At 36.8% G+C, this 21,055-nt stretch overlaps 1 protein-coding gene across 2 annotated transcripts in view; it reads left to right on the top strand.

The window, feature by feature from the left end:
• PLCB1 (phospholipase C beta 1) overlaps positions 1 to 21,055 on the top strand; it is a 757,711-nt gene that overhangs the window by 8,392 nt on the left and 728,264 nt on the right. For both annotated transcript variants that reach the window (XM_032295662.1, XM_032295663.1), the window contains exon 2: positions 9,277 to 9,354. In XM_032295662.1, the coding sequence (XP_032151553.1) occupies positions 9,277 to 9,354 (78 nt within the window). The remainder of the gene's footprint in view (positions 1 to 9,276; positions 9,355 to 21,055) is intronic.

The following is a 21,055-nucleotide window of genomic DNA, read 5'->3' as shown; positions in this document are numbered from 1 at the left end:
AACCTCACTGCTGCTTTGAGACAAAATGGGTAAGCCAGCTGCCATGGCTCACGCCTGTAATCCCAGTTCTTTGAGAGGCCAAGGCATGTGGATCACTTGAGTTTAAGAGTTTAAGACCAGCCTGGGTAACATGGTGAAACCCTGTCTCTGCTAGAATACAAAAATTAGCTGAGTATGGTGGTGCACACCTGTAATCCCAGCTACTTGGGAGGCTGAGGCAGGAGAGTCACTTAAACCCCGGAGGCAGAGGTTGCAGTGAGCCAAGATCGCACCACTGCACTCCAGCCTGGGTAACAGAGCAAGACTCCATCAAGAAAAAAAAGGGCAATGTATGCTCTATAGTCTTTAAAGATATTTTACATCTTCCATCAGTGTGGAAACATGCACATGCAAAGACAGCTATTCAGATATAATGTTAAAACAAATGTTTTTGTTTTTATTGCCTAATAAGTGACATTTCTGCATTCATCAAGATTCTATATTTGTTACTCCACCTTTTCTTCCTCTCAACATACTTTCAAATGTTGTGTTTTGCTGATCCCTGTTAAGACTGGTCCCATGGCCTCTCATAGAAATCACATGGAAGATTAAGAATATGGTAGGCATGAATGAAGTGTAGAGGGTGAGTTGCCTGCTCCCAAGCATGATGCAGAATGCAAGGTCGTGTCAATTGAGAGACCAGATCTATATTACTTGTGCAGGGAGGTGGATATGCCTTGTTTATATTACAACTTGAGCAGGGCTTCTGGAGGGCTATAGCTTTATAATTATTTGTCTTTTTTTCCTAGCAGAGAACATAGGTCTGGCACCCTGGCGGTGGTGGTGTGCAGGAGATACTTGTGGAATGAAGGAATTGTCTGTTGCATGTCTGGCTCACAGTGGGTTCACACAGGGGAGTGTGCAGCCTTGAGGCAGACCTAGAGGACAGCCATGCTCCTGTGAGACCTTTGTGACCTTTGAGGTGTTGTGTGCCATTGGTTGGAATACCCTGCTCCCTTTCCTTCCATTCCATCTGAAATCTCCCAGGCTCCTAAGGGTCTCTGTGGTCTTCTTAAATGGGATTTCTCCATGTGAGTTTGAGAAGGAAAATATTTATTGACAGTGCAGAGATCACTGCTGTTACAATGCTGATTTCATTTAAGGTCCAAATATGGCTTAAGATTGAGTGTGTACTCCACTGTAATTCAATATTGGCTGAAGAATATGATGTTTAATGTATTTGTATCTCATATTCTAAATGTTACCATTAGTTCCTATTTTCAGAAAGAGATGCTCGTATGTACACCAAATATTGCAATGAAAATTGCCATTAAAGAAATTCAGAAGTGTTGGGAGTGACAGAACAAAAGATGCATCATCGTGAAAACATTCTATCACGATGACGATTCACAAAGAGAAAAAAGAATACTTGTGCTTTATTACTAAAGTGAGAAAAGTGACAAGACATAGTTCTAAATTTGATTTATAATAAACTTCCACCTGCACCATTCTTTGTGTACAGAGGCAATGGAAGTCATTGGGACAATGCTTTTAATTTCCTCCTTCTCCACTCCTCATTTAATGTACTTGGGCCCCCTCCATTATTCCAGCTGCTCTCCTGCCCCTGAGAAAGCACCTCGCCTTCTGCATTTATATTTTGGAGCCCATCCTTCGTGGCATCTCTGAATCCTGACTTCATTATTATCTGCCACCACTCCCCTTTCTTTTGACAGTATCTATGTGAGTTTTTCCTCAGTTGAAGCTTCCCTGAGAACATATCAATATGTCTTTACTAGTAAAAATTCTAACATCAAAACCAACACATTGTTCCCCAGCCCTTTTTTCTCCTTTAGTTACCATCTTTTCCCTCATCTCCTTCCCTCTACTATGAAAGCATAATGCACTCACTGTCTCCCTGTTCTCACCTCCTACCCACTTCTTCTCAGCCCTCCAAAGCCTTTTTCTGCCCTCACCACTACTTTGAAATTTCTCTTGCTATGGCTGTGGGCAACATGGCTCCCAGCAACCCCAAATGATATTTTTCAGAATCTTCCTTGTTTTTATTTCCTGCAGTACCTTCCACCCATTTATTCATTCACTCACCAGTCATACTTTAAAAATGTACTGATGTCTCTTTTAAACGTTGTGCTAGTGTTGTGGATTGATGATGATTAATGATTTCATGCCTGCCCTTATTGGGGAGAGAGATGCTAAACAAATAGAATCACAATTATTTTCATTATAACTGCTACAAAGGAAAAAAGTCAAGTGAGTATAGGAAGTGTGGAAAGTTTCCCTGGAAAATTCTATTTATGAAAAGTAGGATTCTTCTACATGAGAAGAATGTGTCAGGTGGAGGGAACAGTAGGTGTGGGTATTCCAAAGAGCCAAAGAACACAGGATTTTGAAGGACAGAAGCAGAATTAGCATGTGGAGAGTATGGCTCAGATAATGTGGATGGATGGCAAGGACCTGCATATATACTGCTTAGGTTCTTGCAGGATTTTAGAGATAAAATCAACCAGAAACGATTAAATCCATGTTTTCAACCCTGGCACTATTGGCATTTGGGCCCACTAGTTTTTGTTGTAGAGTCTGGTCTGTGTAACGTGATGCTTAGCAGCATCTTTGGCTCTAGATATTAGCTGTCAGTTGCCAAATCCCCAAGTAGTGACAACCAAAATTGTCTCCAGACATTGTCAAAAGTCCCCTGGGTTGCAAAATTGCCCCTAGTTGAGAACCACTGATTAAAATGATAAATGATATACTGTGCTCTTAGAAGTATCAGGGCAGTTCACTGCCCTCCTTCCAACCCCAAAGGCCAGTAAGTACATGAAAAGATGTTTAACATCATGAGTCCTTGGGGAAATGCAAATTAAAAACACAATGAGATGCCACTGCATGCCACCAGAGCTATATGTTATTGAAATTATTGTTTTTTTTTTTTTTTCTTTTCTTTTCTTTTTTAAAGATAGGGTTTCACCATGTTGGTAAGGCTGGTCTTGAACTCCTGACCTCAGGTGATCCGCCCGCCTTGGCCTCCAAAGTGCTTGGATTACAGGCACGAGCCACCCCGCCACGCCCTGGTTTTTCTTATCTGATGTCCCCACTAAGCCGGGAGCACCTAGGTTGATTGGGGTTCTGGGCTTTAATTTGGTTCTCTTGTGATTATCTGAAATATCTTGCATGGTACTTGAAGAACAATGCTTCCATCGTTTCCCAACATTGTGTTAAAAGGGATTTTTCTGCTTGTCCTGTAGCAAACCAGTATCTTCACATTGCTTCTCTACACTGTTTTGTATCCTCTACTCTAGACCTTCTTCATTTCTTCTGCTTTTCTTTATTTTGGGAAATTTCAGAGTGGACACACTCTTGAAGGAAAAGTCTCATCAATGCTGATACACACGGATATTTTACTTAAATGATCTTAATCCCCCAATTAGCATCCAAGACTCCCTTTATAATGTTTTCATTTCATAGTCAGGGCTGTATTGCTTATGTTTAGTTTGACAGGCATCACATCTGATTTTCTGTGACCCTTAGAATTCGTTGTCCCTTGCATGGCTGTTTTCCCCTCAGTGTCTCTATTTGCTGTGTTTGGCTCTGCTGCTTCCTGATGCAAGCCTTGGGCAATCCCTGTGGAACATGGCTTGTTATTTTTCCTGTTGACTCTGTAGTATTGATTAGTTTAGAAGTGCATGCCTCTATTCATGTGTGTTCTCTTGTAATAGCATAAAAACATGAGAAGCGCTGTGGAGTGAGAATTGTGGTCAACCTTGGCCAGGAGACTTTCTGACAGTGGTGCTAAGGAATGTGCTGTGGGTCTGTGGACTGGCCCATGACATGAGCCTTGAGGTTTAGGGTTATGCTTTGTAGTAGTTTACTAGGACTTCCATAATAAAGGACCACAGCCTGGGTGGATTATACAACAGAAATTTATTTTCTCACAGCTCTGGAGGAAGTGGGAGATAAAGGTGTCAGCAGGGTTGCTTCCTGCTGAGGGCCATGAGGGATGGATGTGTTCCAGGCCTCTCTTCTTGGCTGGTAGATGGCTGACTTCTCCTGCATCTTCACATCATTTTCCTTCTGTACATCCCTGTGTCCAGATGTCCTCTTCTTATAAGGACACCAGTTATGTTGGATTACGGCCCTCTCTTAAGGCTTCCTTTTAACGTAATCATCCCTGTAAAGACCCTATCTCTAAATAAGCTCACTCTTTGAGGTACTGAGGGTTAGGACTTCAACTTGTGAGTTGTTGGGGAGGTGGGCATGACAGAGCCAATGACATTCCTCAACCTGGTAAAGTGTAGCTCAGAGGGGAACAACATGACGGCCCTTGTTAGATACTGAAGAATTGACACTTAGGAAGTTAGATTTATTTTTTACTACTTAAATGTTAAAAATTAGATGGTAGCTGCATATGTGGATAAAACCATAAACTATCTTGCTGGAATTGTGTGACAAGAGCACTGAGATTGCTTTGTGAGAAATTTCCCTGTTAAGGTGTGTCCCCATAAAGGTTTCTTCTAACAGAACTATAACGAGAACCACATAGGACACTTGTAAATGTTCTAGTCGCCTCATTAAAACTAGTGAAAAAGAAACAGATGGAATTAATATGAATAATATATTTAATTGAATCCAGTGTAGCCATTTTGACATGTAATCAGTGTCAAAAATCATTAGTGAGGTATTTTCTATTCTTGTTTCCATTCTTAGTCTTTGAAATCTTGCAGCATATCTTGATCTCAGCAGTCACATTTCAAGTGCTCAGTAGTCACAAGGGAGCCACAGCAGCTTTTGTACTGGACAGCAGCAGTATAGGGCATGCATTCTCAACAGGAGCCATGTTGCTTCCAAGGAAATGAATAGTGGTTTTGGGGAATAAAAAACTCTTCTTACTCTCTTTTTTAATTTTTGGTATAAAGCACAGTTATACATACAGCATATAAACAGATATTCAGTGTATCTGCTGTATTGAAATGTCATGGGGGATGATTAGAAAAATAAAACCCCAAAAAGCTCCTTTGCAGGGCAATAATGGAAAATGTTGAGAACCACTGTCATAGAGCGTGTACTAGAAGGTTTAATTTCCAGCGCTTCCCATACCAGTTTGACTGGCTTTCCTTGAGCAAGTTCGTTAGCCCAAGCCTTGGTGTAGGTATCTTTAAATGGAAATAATAATAATGTCTCCCTCTTAAGTTATTATGAGTGTTAAAGGAGAAAATCTACGTGAAGTTTGCCACAGTGATTGCTTAGAGCAAATGTTGAGGATATATCAGTTACTATTCAGTCAGGGATTTTTATAAAAAAGGTATACTGGTATTAGAAGTGAGTTTGAATTAGTAGTGCCTTTGCCATTTCATCTCAGTTTCTTTAATATCTATTATTGAGTTGTATCAGTGCATTGATGAGCAAATCACTGCAATGTTAATGTTGATTCCAGTGACCCTTTTCTTCTTGCTGAATTGTTTCTTATTCTTCAGGATTTTGAGGTTTTGTTAAGGTCTTTTGCTTTGCTCCTTGATCATTTTTAATTTGGCTTAAAGACTCTTTAGAGATTGATGTAAATTACTAAATAGCATCTTCTTAATTACTATATTAGTCTTCACTATTTATGATATTGGAATGTCAGTAAGATGTGTTCTAGCAAATAAAAAGCAGCAAGTAGAAATTTACTGAACATTATCTGCTATTACCAACTGAAGACTGGTATGTTTATTACTGTTTTCTTTTTTCAGACAAATATTTGTCAGAAAAAAAACTTACAACTTTAAGTAAATTACAGTTGAATTCTTCGAAGTACTGTACTTACAAGATATTGTTTGCCTACATTCTGAGGTCACAGGTGTTCTTGGAGGAAAGCATCAATATATTCTTGACTCAAAGCCTTACCCGTTATAGGCCTACATCATGGTTTTTTAAGTGTGGCCCTGGACCAGCAGCATCAGCATCACCATGAGCTTCTTAGAAGTACCGATTTTCAGACTCCTTCCCAGAGCTACTAAATGAGAGACTCCAAAGAAAGATCCCAGCAATCTGTGTTTTTACAATACCTCTCAGTGAACCTGATGCATACAAAAGTTTCGAAGCCACAGTCTTATGAAATACATATGTTATAGATTCTGATGGAGAGGTAAAAGATTAAAATAAAGACCTTCTGAGAGTTGTCTTCATCATTCTGCAGTCAAAGGTCCCAAGAGTCCCAACCTGTCTGCAGTTTCTTTGTCAATGAAGGTTGACCATATGTTTCATGTTTCAAACCTGGACATATGTTCTGACAATTAAGAATATTTGAGATCTGCGTTGAGTAGCTACTTTGGTATGGGGAGAATATAGACACTGGCAGCTATGTGGGAGGTGGGAAAACAAGCAGGTGGAATTGAAAATAGACATTCATATATTTCTGGGTCAAATCCTGCCTTGCATGGCAAGAATTCTAAGTTCCAGCTGATCTTGGAATGTTAGAGATGATTATGAAGGAAGCAGGCAGGGAGCCGAGATAAATGATCACTTAACAGAGGAACTGTGGCCGGAAGAGTGGGGTCAAGAAAACATTGAACAAAGAAGGTTTGATTTTGAAGGGGGAGAAGGAATAAGCTAGAAATGGAAGTATCTGAAACAAACTAGGCAGCCTAGAACAGTGTTCCTAAATATAAATTTTGAAAAATTTTACTCTGCTCACTTAAATGTTATTGTCTGGGATCCTTGCAAGGAATTATCACCAAGATTTTGATTAGAATTTTGTCAGATGCTCTGATAAGAAAAGGAACTGACCTGAAAAAGATAAGTTACACCTACAGTTAATTCTAAATTCCTCTAGAAGTGGGAATATGTGCTGTGTGCAGCCTGTCAAAACTTTTATTTTGCCCACTTCTAGAAGTAACAAAATGGGACTGAAAATATTGCTATGATTTATTGGAAATATTGCTGTGAACTATTATGCACGCAATCTCATGAAAGAAGCCTAAAATGTTTTAAAAATTATTCTTTTATTATAATATTGTTTGTTTCCAAATGTCTTTTTTTGACATTTAGAAGTAATTGTGAAATTTTAAAATTCCAGCTGAAGTTCCTTGCAACAGCATAGTCCTTGTAAAAGATATTTTTCAAACTGCATGTTAAGGATGTATATGTGGAATATCAGGATAAAACAGAATTGCAGTTCCTAAATAAATAAATAAATAAACATAGTACTATCACGTGATCTAGTAATTCCACTTCTGGGTATATACTGAAAAGAACTGAAACCAAGGACTCTAAGATATATTTGTGCACCTATGTTCATAACAGCATTTTTCGCAATAGCTAAAAGGTAGAACAACCCAGATATTCATCAGTGGATGAATGGATAAACAAAACATGGCATATACATAAATGGAATATTATTCTGCTTTAAACAGGAAGGAGATATGACACATGCTCCATGAATGAAGTTTTAGAACTTTATGCTAAACAAAATAAGCCAAACACAGAAGGACAAATACTATATGATTTCACTTATATGTCTACTTAGAATAGTCAAATTATTTAATTACCTAGAGTAGTCGAATTTATAGATACAGAAAGTAAGAATGATGGTTGCCAGGATATGGGGGGAGGAGGGAATGAGGAGTTAGTGTTTAATGCATGTGGCATTTCAGTTTGGGAAGATGAAAGGTTCTGAAGATGGATGGTGCTGATGATAGTAGCACAGTGAGGTGAATGTATGTAATACCACCGAAATGTATAATTGAAAATAGTCTATGTTACGTTCTGTCTATTTAACTACCGTAACAAAGAATATCCTGATAAACTTTCATTTAGTATTTTGATACATCTGTTTTTAAATATAATCCACTAAAATAATAATGAACATTTTTATGTGGCAAATGTGCCCAGATACTTTACCCCAAATTATCCTAGATACTTTCTCACAAAAACCTTCTGAGTTAGGTATGATGATTCTCTCCTTCTTTTTTCACTTGTGTAAAGTTGTGCACTGATGTGGGACAAGCAGGAATTTGAACCCAGGAGGACATCTTCTAGAACCAGGATCTTATAATAAAACTTAATATGTAGATTAAAATCATTCATATCGCCCTGCCTATTAGGAATAAAAAAAGTCCCAAATGTCAAAATTAACTTTGCAAGTTCTAATTTTCATTACAAGTTCTTTTAATATGCTAGATGATATGACACACTACGGTTATGTGTATGAAAATGTTTAAAAAGCTGGCAATTTATATCTCTCTAAAAAATGTAATTCCTGCAAAGACCTGAGTGTTTCAGTACAAAAATCCACATCCAGTGACATGTATTTTCTTGTGCAGATGGTATGTCTTGCTGAAAATTGCTTAGAGAAAAGAACACTTATTTTAAAAATGTTTAATATTGTAATTACAATGTATGTGAGTTTTGATTTGCACTATGCATGCTTTAAACTCAGAAGACTATATACCTATAATGTTTTATTTTAGCATGTAAAATTGAAATTTGCAACGAGTTTGTATATATCTTTCTGAGCATGTAGAAGATGGCCTTATTTACTGTTACCTTGGAAATAGTGATGCTCAAATGCTATGTTTTACTTTCTTTATTACAATTAAAAATCATTTTATGGACCAAATGTAATTTTAAATACTATTCTTTTTTTTTTTTTCTTTTGAGACTGAGTTTCGCTCTTGTTACCCAGGCTGGAGTGCAATGGCATGATCTCGGCTCACCGCAACCTCCACCTCCTGGGTTCAAGCAATTCTCCTGCCTCAGCCTCCTGAGTAGCTGGGATTACAGGCACGTGCCACCATGCCCAGCTACTTTTTTGTATTTTTAGTAGAGACGGGTCTCACCATGTTGACCAGGAGGGTCTCGATCTCTTGACCTCGTGATCCACCTGCCTCAGCCTCCCAAAGTGCTGGGATTACAGGCATGAGCCACCCCACCTGGGCCTTAAATACTATTCTTAAGCATTGATTTTAGTTAATATTAATCATACAAAATATGTAATGATGTTTACTGTTAAAATTATTTGAAAAACTAAATACTGGTTTTTAATAGAAAACATACGTTGATCAATAAACACATAATGGTTTTTACCTTTATAAGTTATGTATAAGTATTCTGATTCCTAGAAAAGCACCAGAGTTACATAATGGATAATTCTATGAAGTTAAAAATGCCATGTCTAATTTCTTTTGAAATTTTTCTTAATAATTGATGACTTTGGAGAATCTCTTTATAATTATTACTTCTTAATTCCAAGATAGATTTTTCTACAATGATATATGTTGATATTCATGTTTATTCTTACATTTCTAGGATTCAACTATTGTTACTCCAATTATTTTGAGGACTGACCCTCAGGGATTTTTCTTTTACTGGACAGATCAAAATAAGGTAAGAAATGAGATATGTCTTTCTTACATTTTTCAGTCATTTACTAATTTGAAAATTATTTATGTATCTTATCTATAGAAGTACATGCATTTCACAGATCTTTTGCAGTTTATTTAAAGGTTCTACTTTTAAAGAATATCTAAGATATTCTTAGGATTTAGGACTTTTCAAAGTCACTAGTTTGAAATATTAGATTTGCCAAATTCTAGAACAATTGGTATTTGTTAGTTCTGCTCATATTATGTGTTAGGATAAGAACAGGGAAATTTGAATTACATTTGGTGTAGAACATAATTAGCCAGTGTTACTGATTTAAGTCCCCACCCATAAAGGATTCAGAAAAATGATGAGAAAATAACTTTTGACCCCAATAGCCATACCGTTGGCTTTTATTTCTCTCTCTTTTCCCCTGTGCTATTCATTAAGGACTCTCTCAGAATCCTGCAGGAATTTGGCCTTGATAATTTGTTCATGTCAGAAAATCAAGAATAAAATTCCTTTAGCCTATTACTGCAGTTGTCAGGAATTGCTTACTAAATTAGCTTTCTGCCCACAATACTATGAATTTAGTATCTCATTTATTATGAAACCAATTGATGATTCTGTACTGAATTATTAAAAAATAGAATGTCTGCTGATCATAAGATTTATTTGGAATTTAATAGGCAGTTAGATGAGAACACGCATGAAAAGTGGTTATTATTTCAGACATCATTGCCACAGTCCTATACTTGAACCTTAGAGGCCACAGAATGTAGAATGTTTTTGTTCTCTAAGTTTTGATATATGGAGAAATGAAATAGAGTTTCCTGAGAATGCTAAATACATATTGAAAACAATAGAATAGTAATAGTATACCATTAAAATAGCTGGAACCTCCACAGTTACTGATGGAGGAACAAATTGTTAGCTCTTTCAAAACTCCACATTAGTTTCTTATATCCAGAGTTCCTGGAGTTGTCTGTCAGCTTTGCCTTCTGTCTCTGGGGCAAGCTCAATTATATCTGTGAGGAAGGTGGTGGAAATGGCCTTGTGCGATGGCATGGTGAGGGCCGTGTGGATCCCTGGGGGAGTTCTTAGCATGCTGGAAGGTAATGTATGGTCCCAGGGCCACTCCTGAATCAGCCTGTTTATACATCATTCAAAAGGCAAATTTCAGTCTTGTCCTGGAGTTAGATGCTAAATCTGTGTGCCCTGGAACCATGTGTGGCTGTAGAAGTGGGGGTAAACCATAGACGCTATGCTAATGTCAAAAATTGTATTTGAGTAAGATTTTCTACTTAATGCTCACATTTATTATTGGGTGTGTTAATTGCTTTAGCTTAGACATTCTATTTGGTTTCCTGCTGTTATATGTAAAACAATGGCTTGCAAGAGGTTTGTTTTTTGGGTTTTTTTTCTTCTCCTAAAGGATATTTTTAGAACCATTGAAACTATATTCATGAAATGCCTAGAGCATTTCTAAAGGTTGGGTATTTGTACAAGAGACCAAACTGTCAGTTTGATTTTTGAACTTGTAGATCAAGCTTCTGTAAAAGCAACAGAAGATATTCTGGGATTTTTAAATAATTCATTGCAACTCAGTTAAACTCCCCTCTAGACCAATCATCAATATTTCTTTGCTTAATAAAGAAAAAGGGTTTAGGACCAAAGGTTCTTTGTTGTGTCTCTATTGTGAACCCAGTATTTTGACCCATGCTTATTTTCAAATGTAGGAAAATTTGTTTTCATTTTTTATGCAAACTTTTTTATCTGGGTTGTAATGCTGTTTGTGACCAACTGAAACAGATAATGTGGTAGCAATTCCTTTTATCACTTTATTACTTTTCTTTTCATGGATATTACAGTTCTAGCCAAGAGATAGAAATAGTAAATTTTACTTTTCACTTTCTAAATACCAAAGTCATCTCTCAGTCATTTATCAGAATTTGGAGGCTTATTTTTTAGTCAGTGATCATATATCTTAGAATCCAAAAGATGAGAGGATTCAAGAAAAAAAAATAAACTTACCGTTCTTTCAAGTTTGTCATTTTCTTTCTGGCTTTAAGCCCAGTCCTGGAACCAGAACGAGTGATTCATCCACTTTAGGAGATGGACGACTGTAAGTGATGAATTAGAGTAAATGTGTGCTAGGAGAAATGGTGCGTGCAAATAAAGGATGGCACGCCAAGCTTTTACTGGGTATTTTTGCATAAGATCATTTGAAGGTACATGGATGAATGACACAATCATGAAGCTACTTAGAGGACCACTTTCTTTAAAATATTTTTTATCTGGCAATTAGTTTTAGGAATCTGCCACATGTACCACAATAGAGATAACCTCTCAGAGAAAAAGAAATGTGATGCCTTTAAGTTTATCCCTTGATTTTATACACTGTGTTTTCCTTTGGTTTGGAAGCTTGCATTGGTATTTATTGTAATATGCCTTTCTTCTCCCTTTGGGCTTGTTCCCAATATATTCCCTTTTTGGTCCATGAAGCTTGTACCAAAGCACTTGGATTAGCAATCATCTGAGGCCTAGTCTGCTCAGAGGTGAGCAGAAATTCCTAGCAAAGAGGATTTAACAAGACTTTTTGTTTTTCTTTTTTATAGCATTGAAGGTAAATGGTCACATTGTATGGTGTTCTATGCATGTCCTTCTCTTGTTGTGGCTACATCAGATTTTATTATCAGAGCCACTTATTTCAAGCCAATGGCTTTCCCCTTTGTAGAAAATGACATGCTGCCTTCCAAACCCCTCCTTTGATTTGTCACCATAGAAATGATAGGTGACAAAGAAGACAGCACAGATGATGGATTTAGGAATTAAAAACTAAAGGTAGCGAGTCATTTTTAGGTAGCAGAAATGTGCTTTAGTGAAACACTGACAGAATGTTTGGAGTTGGTGGAAGCAGATAAATATGAATATTATTTTTAGGGATAAATGTTCATGCTTTGTACCAGCTCTGGACTTATTTTAATAATTCTCTTCACGGTATTGTTGGCTCTGTAAATCTTATTGAATAAAATTAGCAAAAATGAATTTATGAATATGACTATTTTCAGCAGAGTTGTTTTCTTGTGTAAGTGTAGGTGATGTGAAGAGGATGCATTTATCTGTAAGTCATGGGTCAGAAGGGAGTCCTGCACAGCCTGAGTACTTGAGAGCCTGCCTGCATTAGGCTGTAACTTTCCTTTGGATCTGTGCCACGTGCGCACAAGGAACCAATACAGGAAGTATTAGCTGTGAAAACCATGTGAACTATAAGAATCTGCTCCACTGGTTTTAAAAGAAAGGCTAAAGAAGAAAAAAAGGTCAATGTTAAAGAGCTAACCAAAATCTATTCTGCTAGAATATAAAAAAAATTAGACCTTCGCCTTGCAACTTGATGCCCTGCTTCTGTGCCAAGGTTGGTGTAAAAATAAAACTAGTTGCCACGAGTTCAGATCCAAGAAGTTCAATATAGTTCAGTAAACTCATCCTTGTCTTCATCAAACGGGTGCTTAGGGGAAGGGAGGAGGAACACATCATTAAATTTAAAATGGAAGGGGAGGAAAAACACATAGTTTACATGAAGAACTCCTATTACTTCCTTTTTTTTGTTATAAATTGTATTTATTTTTAATATTGTGGATACCATACAAATATCTTTTTATCTGTAAAAGAGTAAAGTGGTATAACTTCTTTAAACCGCAATCTCCCATGGATTCCAATCTTTAAACTGCACTCCCCCGACTCCAATCCTAGTTCTGTATTCAGAATCAACTAATAGTAATAGCTTCATAATTTCTTTCTAGGTCTCATTTACATAAATTTGTGCATACATAACTATGGAAATATTTCATTTTGTTTTGCTTATGTTCATTTTTATACTAAGTCTCATCATATTATTTTAACTATTCCACAGTTTCCTTTCACTTTACAGTATGTCTTGGAGAACTTTTCAAGTTAGTACATGTGTGTCTATCTCATTCTGTTAAATTGCTCTATCTTAGGGAATTTTTCATGCTAGTATGTGTGTATCTATCTAATTCCTTTAAATTGCTCTATCATATGTTAAAGAATTAATTACCAAATTTTATTTAAGAATATGAAAGTTCTCATTGATGGATTCTTGGCATTTGTTTCTAATTTGGAGTTACAAGGAAGCCTGTAATATGGAGTAATAGTCAGCTCTGTGTAACCCTCTCTGGGAATATGGGTCAGGGATTCCCTAAGATAAATGCTCAGAGGTGCGATTGCTGATTCAAGGCTATCTATACCTATCCTAAATTCTAGTTAATGGCTCTACCATTTTATAACCCCACAAGTCTTATTTGAATAGAACTGTGTTCTGCAACCCAACCAACAGTAAAAGGAAATACTTTAATTTTTGCCAAACTGATGCAAATGTTATATTGCCTTGTTTTAATCTGCAATTGCCTGATTTGCTAGTAAACTGTATATATTATCATATACTTATTGGCTATTTCAGTTCTTCCTTACATGGATTGCCTATTTATATCTCTTGCCCTTGTTTTGACAGTTCTCTGTGTATTCTAGATGTATTCCTTTAGCTGATATAAATGTTGCAAATACATTCTTCCTGTCTGTGGTTTATCTTTGACTTGCTTAACATTTAATATACGGGTAACAAAAGATGACTTGAAGCTTTAAATTTTGATGTAGTTACATTTCAACTACCTCCCTGCTTTTTGCTTTATTTAAGATATTTCTGATTCCTTTTCTCATCACCATTATTAATCTAGGTTTTTAACGCATATATAATATAGTATGAGGACTGGTGTGAGGTAGATCTCTAACTTCAGTTTCTTCCTATCACTCAGTGCTGACACTTTCATTACCTTGTTTGGATGCCCCAAATATCTGTTACATTTTAATACCTGTGGATTGCTGGGTTCTGGTTTCCTACTTCATTTTTGTCTCATTTATTTTCTGCCTTTCATACTTTCTGGTTCAACACATGTAACTCTTTTTGTTTATCCATAATCCTAGATGATAGATTTAAATTTATACCTGCATATTTAGTCATTTCTAGTGACTTAGGACAAGAAAGATTCGTTCTTCCATCCATGCCATCTGCCATTTTGTTCTGGCTTGTGAATTTGCATGAGACACCATTCTGGATGTTTGTACAGAGTGATGATTCAGTTTCCATTAATGGTAGCCATAGATAGCCTTCTCTTACGATAACCTTAAATTTCTACAGAGTTCAAAAGCAAATTTTAAAAGTTAAATATTTACGTAAGTCACAGTAACATTTTTCAGCATGAGTCCAGAGTTCAAACATATTTTGGATGATGCATCATAAATGTCAACAAGAAAATCTAGTGATTTCCTATTAGAAATAGTTTGGCTTCCATAAAAGACTACTGGACACCACACATTTCATTAATGATTTTTAGCAGTAAAGCTTTCTCTTTGGGATATACTTCTCTAGGGTATCCCAAAAACATCAACTTTGATCCTTCTTGGGTATGGTAAATGGGATAGGTCATTTAAGAGTCCACTGAGTGATTAAATGCAATGATGTAGTTATAAATTTAGAATATAAATGCTATTCATTTTAACAGACATTATCTCTTAAAAAAAAAAAAAAAAAAAAAACAGCAACATTTATGTGAGGATTTCTTTGTGAGGGCTGGGATTGTTCCTTGGCCTGGAGCAGTGTGTCAGTCATTGTTGACTAAGAAGCAGCATCTACGGACTAAGTCTTTTCCTTCACTTTTTCTGAATTTCCTTCAGCAGCATTGATGATATTAATAGCTAGAATAGACACAGTGCCATATCCATACCCCCTTCCTCATCATTCCTGAGAACACAAACTGGGCTCCAATGGCTGGCCAGTGCCTGCGTTCTTTTGCTTTTCCTGGCTACTAAAACTCATGTTGCCACCCATACAGCTGCCCAGAAGTTCCTGGCAATTCACACTCACCCTGACCAATGGGATTCAGTGAATAAATACCACATCTCCCTCACCTCTTGGGTGGGATAACTTAAAGGTGCATGCTTTATATTATATCCCAGAACTCTCTAGTTGGATTAAGCCCAGTTACCTACAGTGGTAACTAATTTGAAAATATTCCCCTTATGGGCTTCCTCCCCTTCCTGTCTCACTTCTCCCCTCTTGACTGTGTTCTAAAACCACCTCTAAAATAAACTACTTTTACTAGATTCCTTATCTAGCAACTGTTTAAGGCAGATGCATAGTGCTAAACAACTTAATATAGATGCCCCCAAATGAAGTGTTTTAAAAGGATTCCTTGGTTAAGAGGCATTGGAACATATTAGGTGAACACTTTTGTTTGAAGCCAAGACTGGTTTTCCTAAAACAGTTCTAATTTGGGAAGCCCAAAGCTGGTTGAAGAAACCAGCTTTGAAGCGGTGACAGATGTGGATTGTCACAGTCTAACTCTGCTATGTATTTAATGAGCCATGCTCGGTGAATCTCTTTAATAATCAAAGCCTTGGTTTCATTATCTATAAGATGGGTGTTACTCTCTTAGAGCTGTTGTGAACAGTCAATGTGTAAAATGAATGACTTTGCATAATATCTGCTACTTTGTAAAGTCTCCATCCTTTGTGGTGGCTTTTATTATTGCTACATAATAAACAATTCATCTCTGACCAAACAACTGTCCATAACTATTAGGGACCACAAAAATGTGCTGTTTTGAAAACCAAGTGACCATTTATTTATGTATATGTTTTTATTCTTTTTTTCTTCTTCAAGGCAACATTGATTTGTTTTTTGTTTAGACTCTGCTGTGGTCTTTTGATCTGAAACATTGAAGCTTAGGTCTGTTTGGGCAAATAAGATGTTTATTTATGTATTTCATAATGTTTTGGGAACACAGCCATGGAAGGCAAAAGAAGGCATTTATTGTTTAAAAGGCTTTCCCTCTGAGGATAATTTGCTAATAAATACTCCATCATTGGTGAAAGTTTCTTGGACCTTTGGGAATTTGAAGCATCTTATGGAGCAACTTTTAAGATTATTTAAAGTACTTTGATAAGAGACAATGATACTATTCACAGGAAGAATTGGACACAATCATGGTTGCCTGTGCCTTTTTCCTAAGATAATCACTTTAGGGTTGTGACAACTACATGGGCGTCAGGCCACTCCTCTTCCTCCCTACTGGCCAAAACCTTAGGGATTAAACCTTCAGTGTTTTTGAGCATAGTTTAGCCGCTAAGCCAAGGTTCAGATTGCTGAGGAACAGATCTATTCTCACCATATAAATTTCCAAGTTAAGTTTTTCCATTTTTCTTAACATTACCTCCTTTTCACTTCTGTGACCCCTGAAGATTTTGCACCAGTGAACTCTGGCTAGTGTAGAATAGACATGCCGCGATGCCTTAGCTTATGTAGACACAACGTGCAAATAAATGTTATTAGAATGGAATCATTTACGAGTTCTTCTTAGAAGATGTGATTCATGATTTTTTTGGTAGAATTTCTAATCCAAGTGTAGCCTCTTAAAGTATGTTTTAAAATTAGGCTTGTCATTTTGAGATGGCTTCATTGCAATTTCTTCGGAACCATTTTCAGGGTGCAAATGCATTAATATGATTTTTATGTCACCGTCACCACACTTTATGCGAATAACAACAGCAATGCTTATTTTAATACATTGTAACCAGAGTTTAGAAACATCTAATACTATAAAAATTCATTACTCCTAATATAATTTAATTACAAAATTATGCCTGTTTTATAAGTTGCATATATTTTGCTCTTCCCACTATTTTTGGATAAATTAAATTGGATATTTTCCATGCTCTGAGGATAGTATAATGGAATAGTTGTACTTTTTGATACCAAAAAATGGTTCAAGACATTGGATTGGAAGAATATGTGAAGGAAATACATTCTGCTTATTGTTAATAATTTTACTTCCTGTTATGGAGAAAATTCCTTTAACTTTGTTGCAAATAAAATCCCAACGTACTTGGTATTGATATAATGCCATGCGTTTTTGTTTGAATTACAAATGTTGTAGGTAGAGTAGGCATTTTTGTTTGTTCTGTAGTTCATTTTTTTTTTTTTGCCAATTCAAGATTGTTTGATGGTACTGATGGAGACATCGTTGAATTAGTCCATTTTCACATTGCTGATAAGATATAGCTGAGAGTGGGCAATTTACAAAAGAAAGATGTTTAATGGACTTACAATTCCAAGTGGCTGGGGAGGCCTCACAATCATGGTATACAGTGAAAGGCTTGTCTAACATGGTGGCAGACAAGAACAGAGGGCTTGTGCAGGGAAACTCCCATTTTTAAAACCATTAGATCTCATACCACTTATTCACTGTAATGAGAACAGCATGAAAAACCCACCCCTATGATTTCATTACCTCCTGCCAGTTCCCTCCCACAACACATGGGAATTCAAGATGAGATTTGGGTAGAAACACAGCCAAACCATATCATTCTACCCCTGACCCCTCCCAAATCTCATGTCCTGATATTTCATAACCAATCATGCCTTTCCAGCAATCCTCCAGAGTCTTAACTCATTTCAGCATTAACTCAAAAGTCCACAATCCAAAGTCTCATCTGAGACAAGGCAATTCCCTTCTGCCTATGAGCCCATAATATCAAAAGCTAGTTACTTTCTACATACAATGGAGGTATAGGCATTGGGTAAAAAGACCCATTCGAAATGAGAGGGATTGGCCAAAACAAAGGGGCTACAGTCCCCATCCAAGTCCGAAATCCAGCAGGGTGGTCAAATCTTAAAGCTCCAAAATGATCTCCTTTGACTCCATGTCTCACATCCAGGTCACACTGATGTAAGAGGTGGGCTCCCACAGCCTTGGGCAGCTCTGCCCCTGTGGCTTTGCAGGGTACAGCCCCCCTCCTGGCTGCTTTCATGGACTGGCATTGAGTGTGGCTTTTCCAGGGACAAGTTTAGGGTGCAAGTTGCAGGTGGATCTACCATTCTGGGGTCTGGAGGATGGTGGCCCTCTTCTCACAGCTACACTAGGCAGTTCCCCAGTTGAGACTGTGTGGGGGTTCCAACCCCACATTTCTCTTCTGTACTGCCCTAGCAGAGGTTCTCTCTAGTTCAAAGTTCCACAGATCTTTAGGGCAGGGGCAAAATGCTGCCAGTGTCTTTGCTAAAACATAACAAGAGTCACTTTTGCTCCATTTCCCAATGAGTTTCTCATCTCCATCTGAGGCCACCTCCGCCTGGACCTTGTTGTTCGTATCACTATCAGCATTTTTGTCAAAGCCATTCAACAAGTCTCTAGGAAGTTCCAAACTTTTCCACATTTTCCTGTCTTCTGAGCCCTCCAAACTGTTTCAATCTCTGCCTGTTATGCAGTTCCAAAGTCGCTTCCTCATTTTTTGGGTATCTTTTTAGCAACACCACTCTACTGGTACCAATTTACTGTATTAGTCCATTTTCACACCACTGATAAAGACATACCCAAGACTGGACAATTTACAAAAGAAAGAGGTTTAAGGGACTTACAGTTCCACATGGCTGGGGAGGCCTCACAATCATGGTATAAGGTGAAAAGCACGTCTCACATGACATCAGGCAAGGGAAAAGGACTCCTGCAGGGAAACCTCCCACTAGGTCCTTCCTACAACATGGGGAAATTCAAGATGAGATTTGGGTAGGGACATAGCCAAACCTATCACTTGTCAAGGTGATAGGTTTATAGGCTATATTTACTCAGCAAAACAAGCCTCCTTTTGTCTTTTGGTAAAATAAATTTAAATCTAAATTTATATAATCTAAATATATAAATTTATATAAATCTAAATTTATATAATCTAAATAGCTGGGTTATTTAAACATTTATCACACGCACACAAAATACTAAAACAATACAACTACTTTCTTCCATTTAAAAGTATTTTAAATTTAAATAATTTAAAAGGCAAAAATGGAAACTTTGAACAACTGATTTATTAGGAAGTTGGTACCTATTATAAATAAGTTTCTCAAATCTAGGGAAGTATATAATATTCACTAATTCACTTTGCACATATCTTTCATTATTGTTATTATTATCATTGTTGTCCTTAGCACCACCAATAGCAAACACATATATGCTGTTTTATGTATGCCAGGCACAATTTGAATACATATACAGTCTGTATATTTATAGCATATACATATTTTATACATATATTTATATAGTATATGTAGCATATATGTACTGGACTACGTATATATGCTTTGTGGTGGCTATTATTGCTACATAATAAACTACATAATAAACTTGTAGCATATATATGTAGTCTATAATAGTATATATGTTGTGCATATGTGCTACATATATACATAGTGTGTCTATATGCTGTGCTACATGTATACCTACATAGTGCATGTATGTGTACAGATATATATGGTGTGTGTGTGTACAAACATATGCAATTTTATCATTTCCATAATCCTGTGAAGGACAGTGCTATGATTATCTACATTTAAAAGTGAGTAATCTGAAGTGTACACAGAAGCTAAGTCATGACCTCTGGTCATACAGTTGGTTAATGGCAGAGTCAGGAATAGAAAAAACAGTGGCAGCACAGTCTGGCTCTATGTTCTGGATCTTAACTCTTTGCTGTTTAAAGAATCAGAACATGTTTAATATGTAAAGTTAAGTTTACCTGCAGGACTTTTTCCTTAGATTTGTTTGAAAAAGCAACCTCAGTAGGCCTAGTAAGTTTGCTATGAAGTGACAAACTGTGTGAAGAAGGTATTCTCAAGTTAGGCTGCACATTGAAATCACATGGGGAGCCCCAAAGGACGCTGCTGCCTGGGCTTCCTGCCCCCAGAGAATCTGACTTAATTGCTCTGGGGTGTGGTCAGAACATTGGACTTTTTTTTGAAAGCTCCTCATTTGATTCTAATGTACAGCCAAGGTGAACACAGAAAGCAAGCTGACCTTACAAATTAATTCAGTAAACTTCCTGAAAGGATGTGCTCTCTTTGCCTTTCCTGCCTGTGGTGTGGCCTACTTTCTTCTCAGAAGTATTACTCCACATGAGCAACTACAGGCCCTACAAGATTCTGAATTATTTGACTATAACTGGATAATATTCCTTATACTGTACTTAGTAAGGCAAGAAATTACTAGCATTTTTTAGAATGAGTCTCAATATCTAAGTTTGAATTAAAATAGATTTTTTATTATATTCTGTCAAATAAAATTTTTTTAACTTTCCATTTCCTGAATTTTCCAAGTATTAGCTGGTTGTTTTATTCTTACCAAACATGTCCTCAAAATTCAAGCCCTGTTCATTAACCTTATGTTTGTGTTTTTGAGACCCTTGTTTAGATCACAGTTCTATGTAAGTTCCATACTTAATTAAATTAGCTGCACCTTTGAATAAGTGAATGTGGTTTAAAGAATGACCTTATATAATTATTTTATATCTAAATTTTCATTTATGGATACAAAGGCAGATATTACCTTATTAAATTGCACCAGTATATCATTTCTTATCAATTTGTAGGAATCCTTTCTTAATTGAGATACTCAACCAGGCAAACTAGAGACAGCCAGATAATGTCAGGTGTGACAGGAAGCTTGCCTTACATCACCTCTACACGATACCTTTCAGAGTAATAAAAATCACATTTCTTCTGTTTGAATGTTTGGTTTTTATTCAGTCTTCTAAAGGGAATGGGGATAGTGGTAATGATTTTTCATGAGATTTCTCTCTGGCATTGTGCAAAACTCCCCACTTAGGG

This window comes from Sapajus apella, unplaced genomic scaffold (genome assembly GCF_009761245.1).
Source record: "Sapajus apella isolate SASKATOON/1434 unplaced genomic scaffold, GSC_monkey_1.0 scaffold33, whole genome shotgun sequence".
NCBI classification, from domain to species: domain Eukaryota; kingdom Metazoa; phylum Chordata; class Mammalia; order Primates; family Cebidae; genus Sapajus; species Sapajus apella.
Note: the sequence above shows the minus strand (reverse complement) of the source record. Positions and strands in the feature narration are given on the sequence as shown.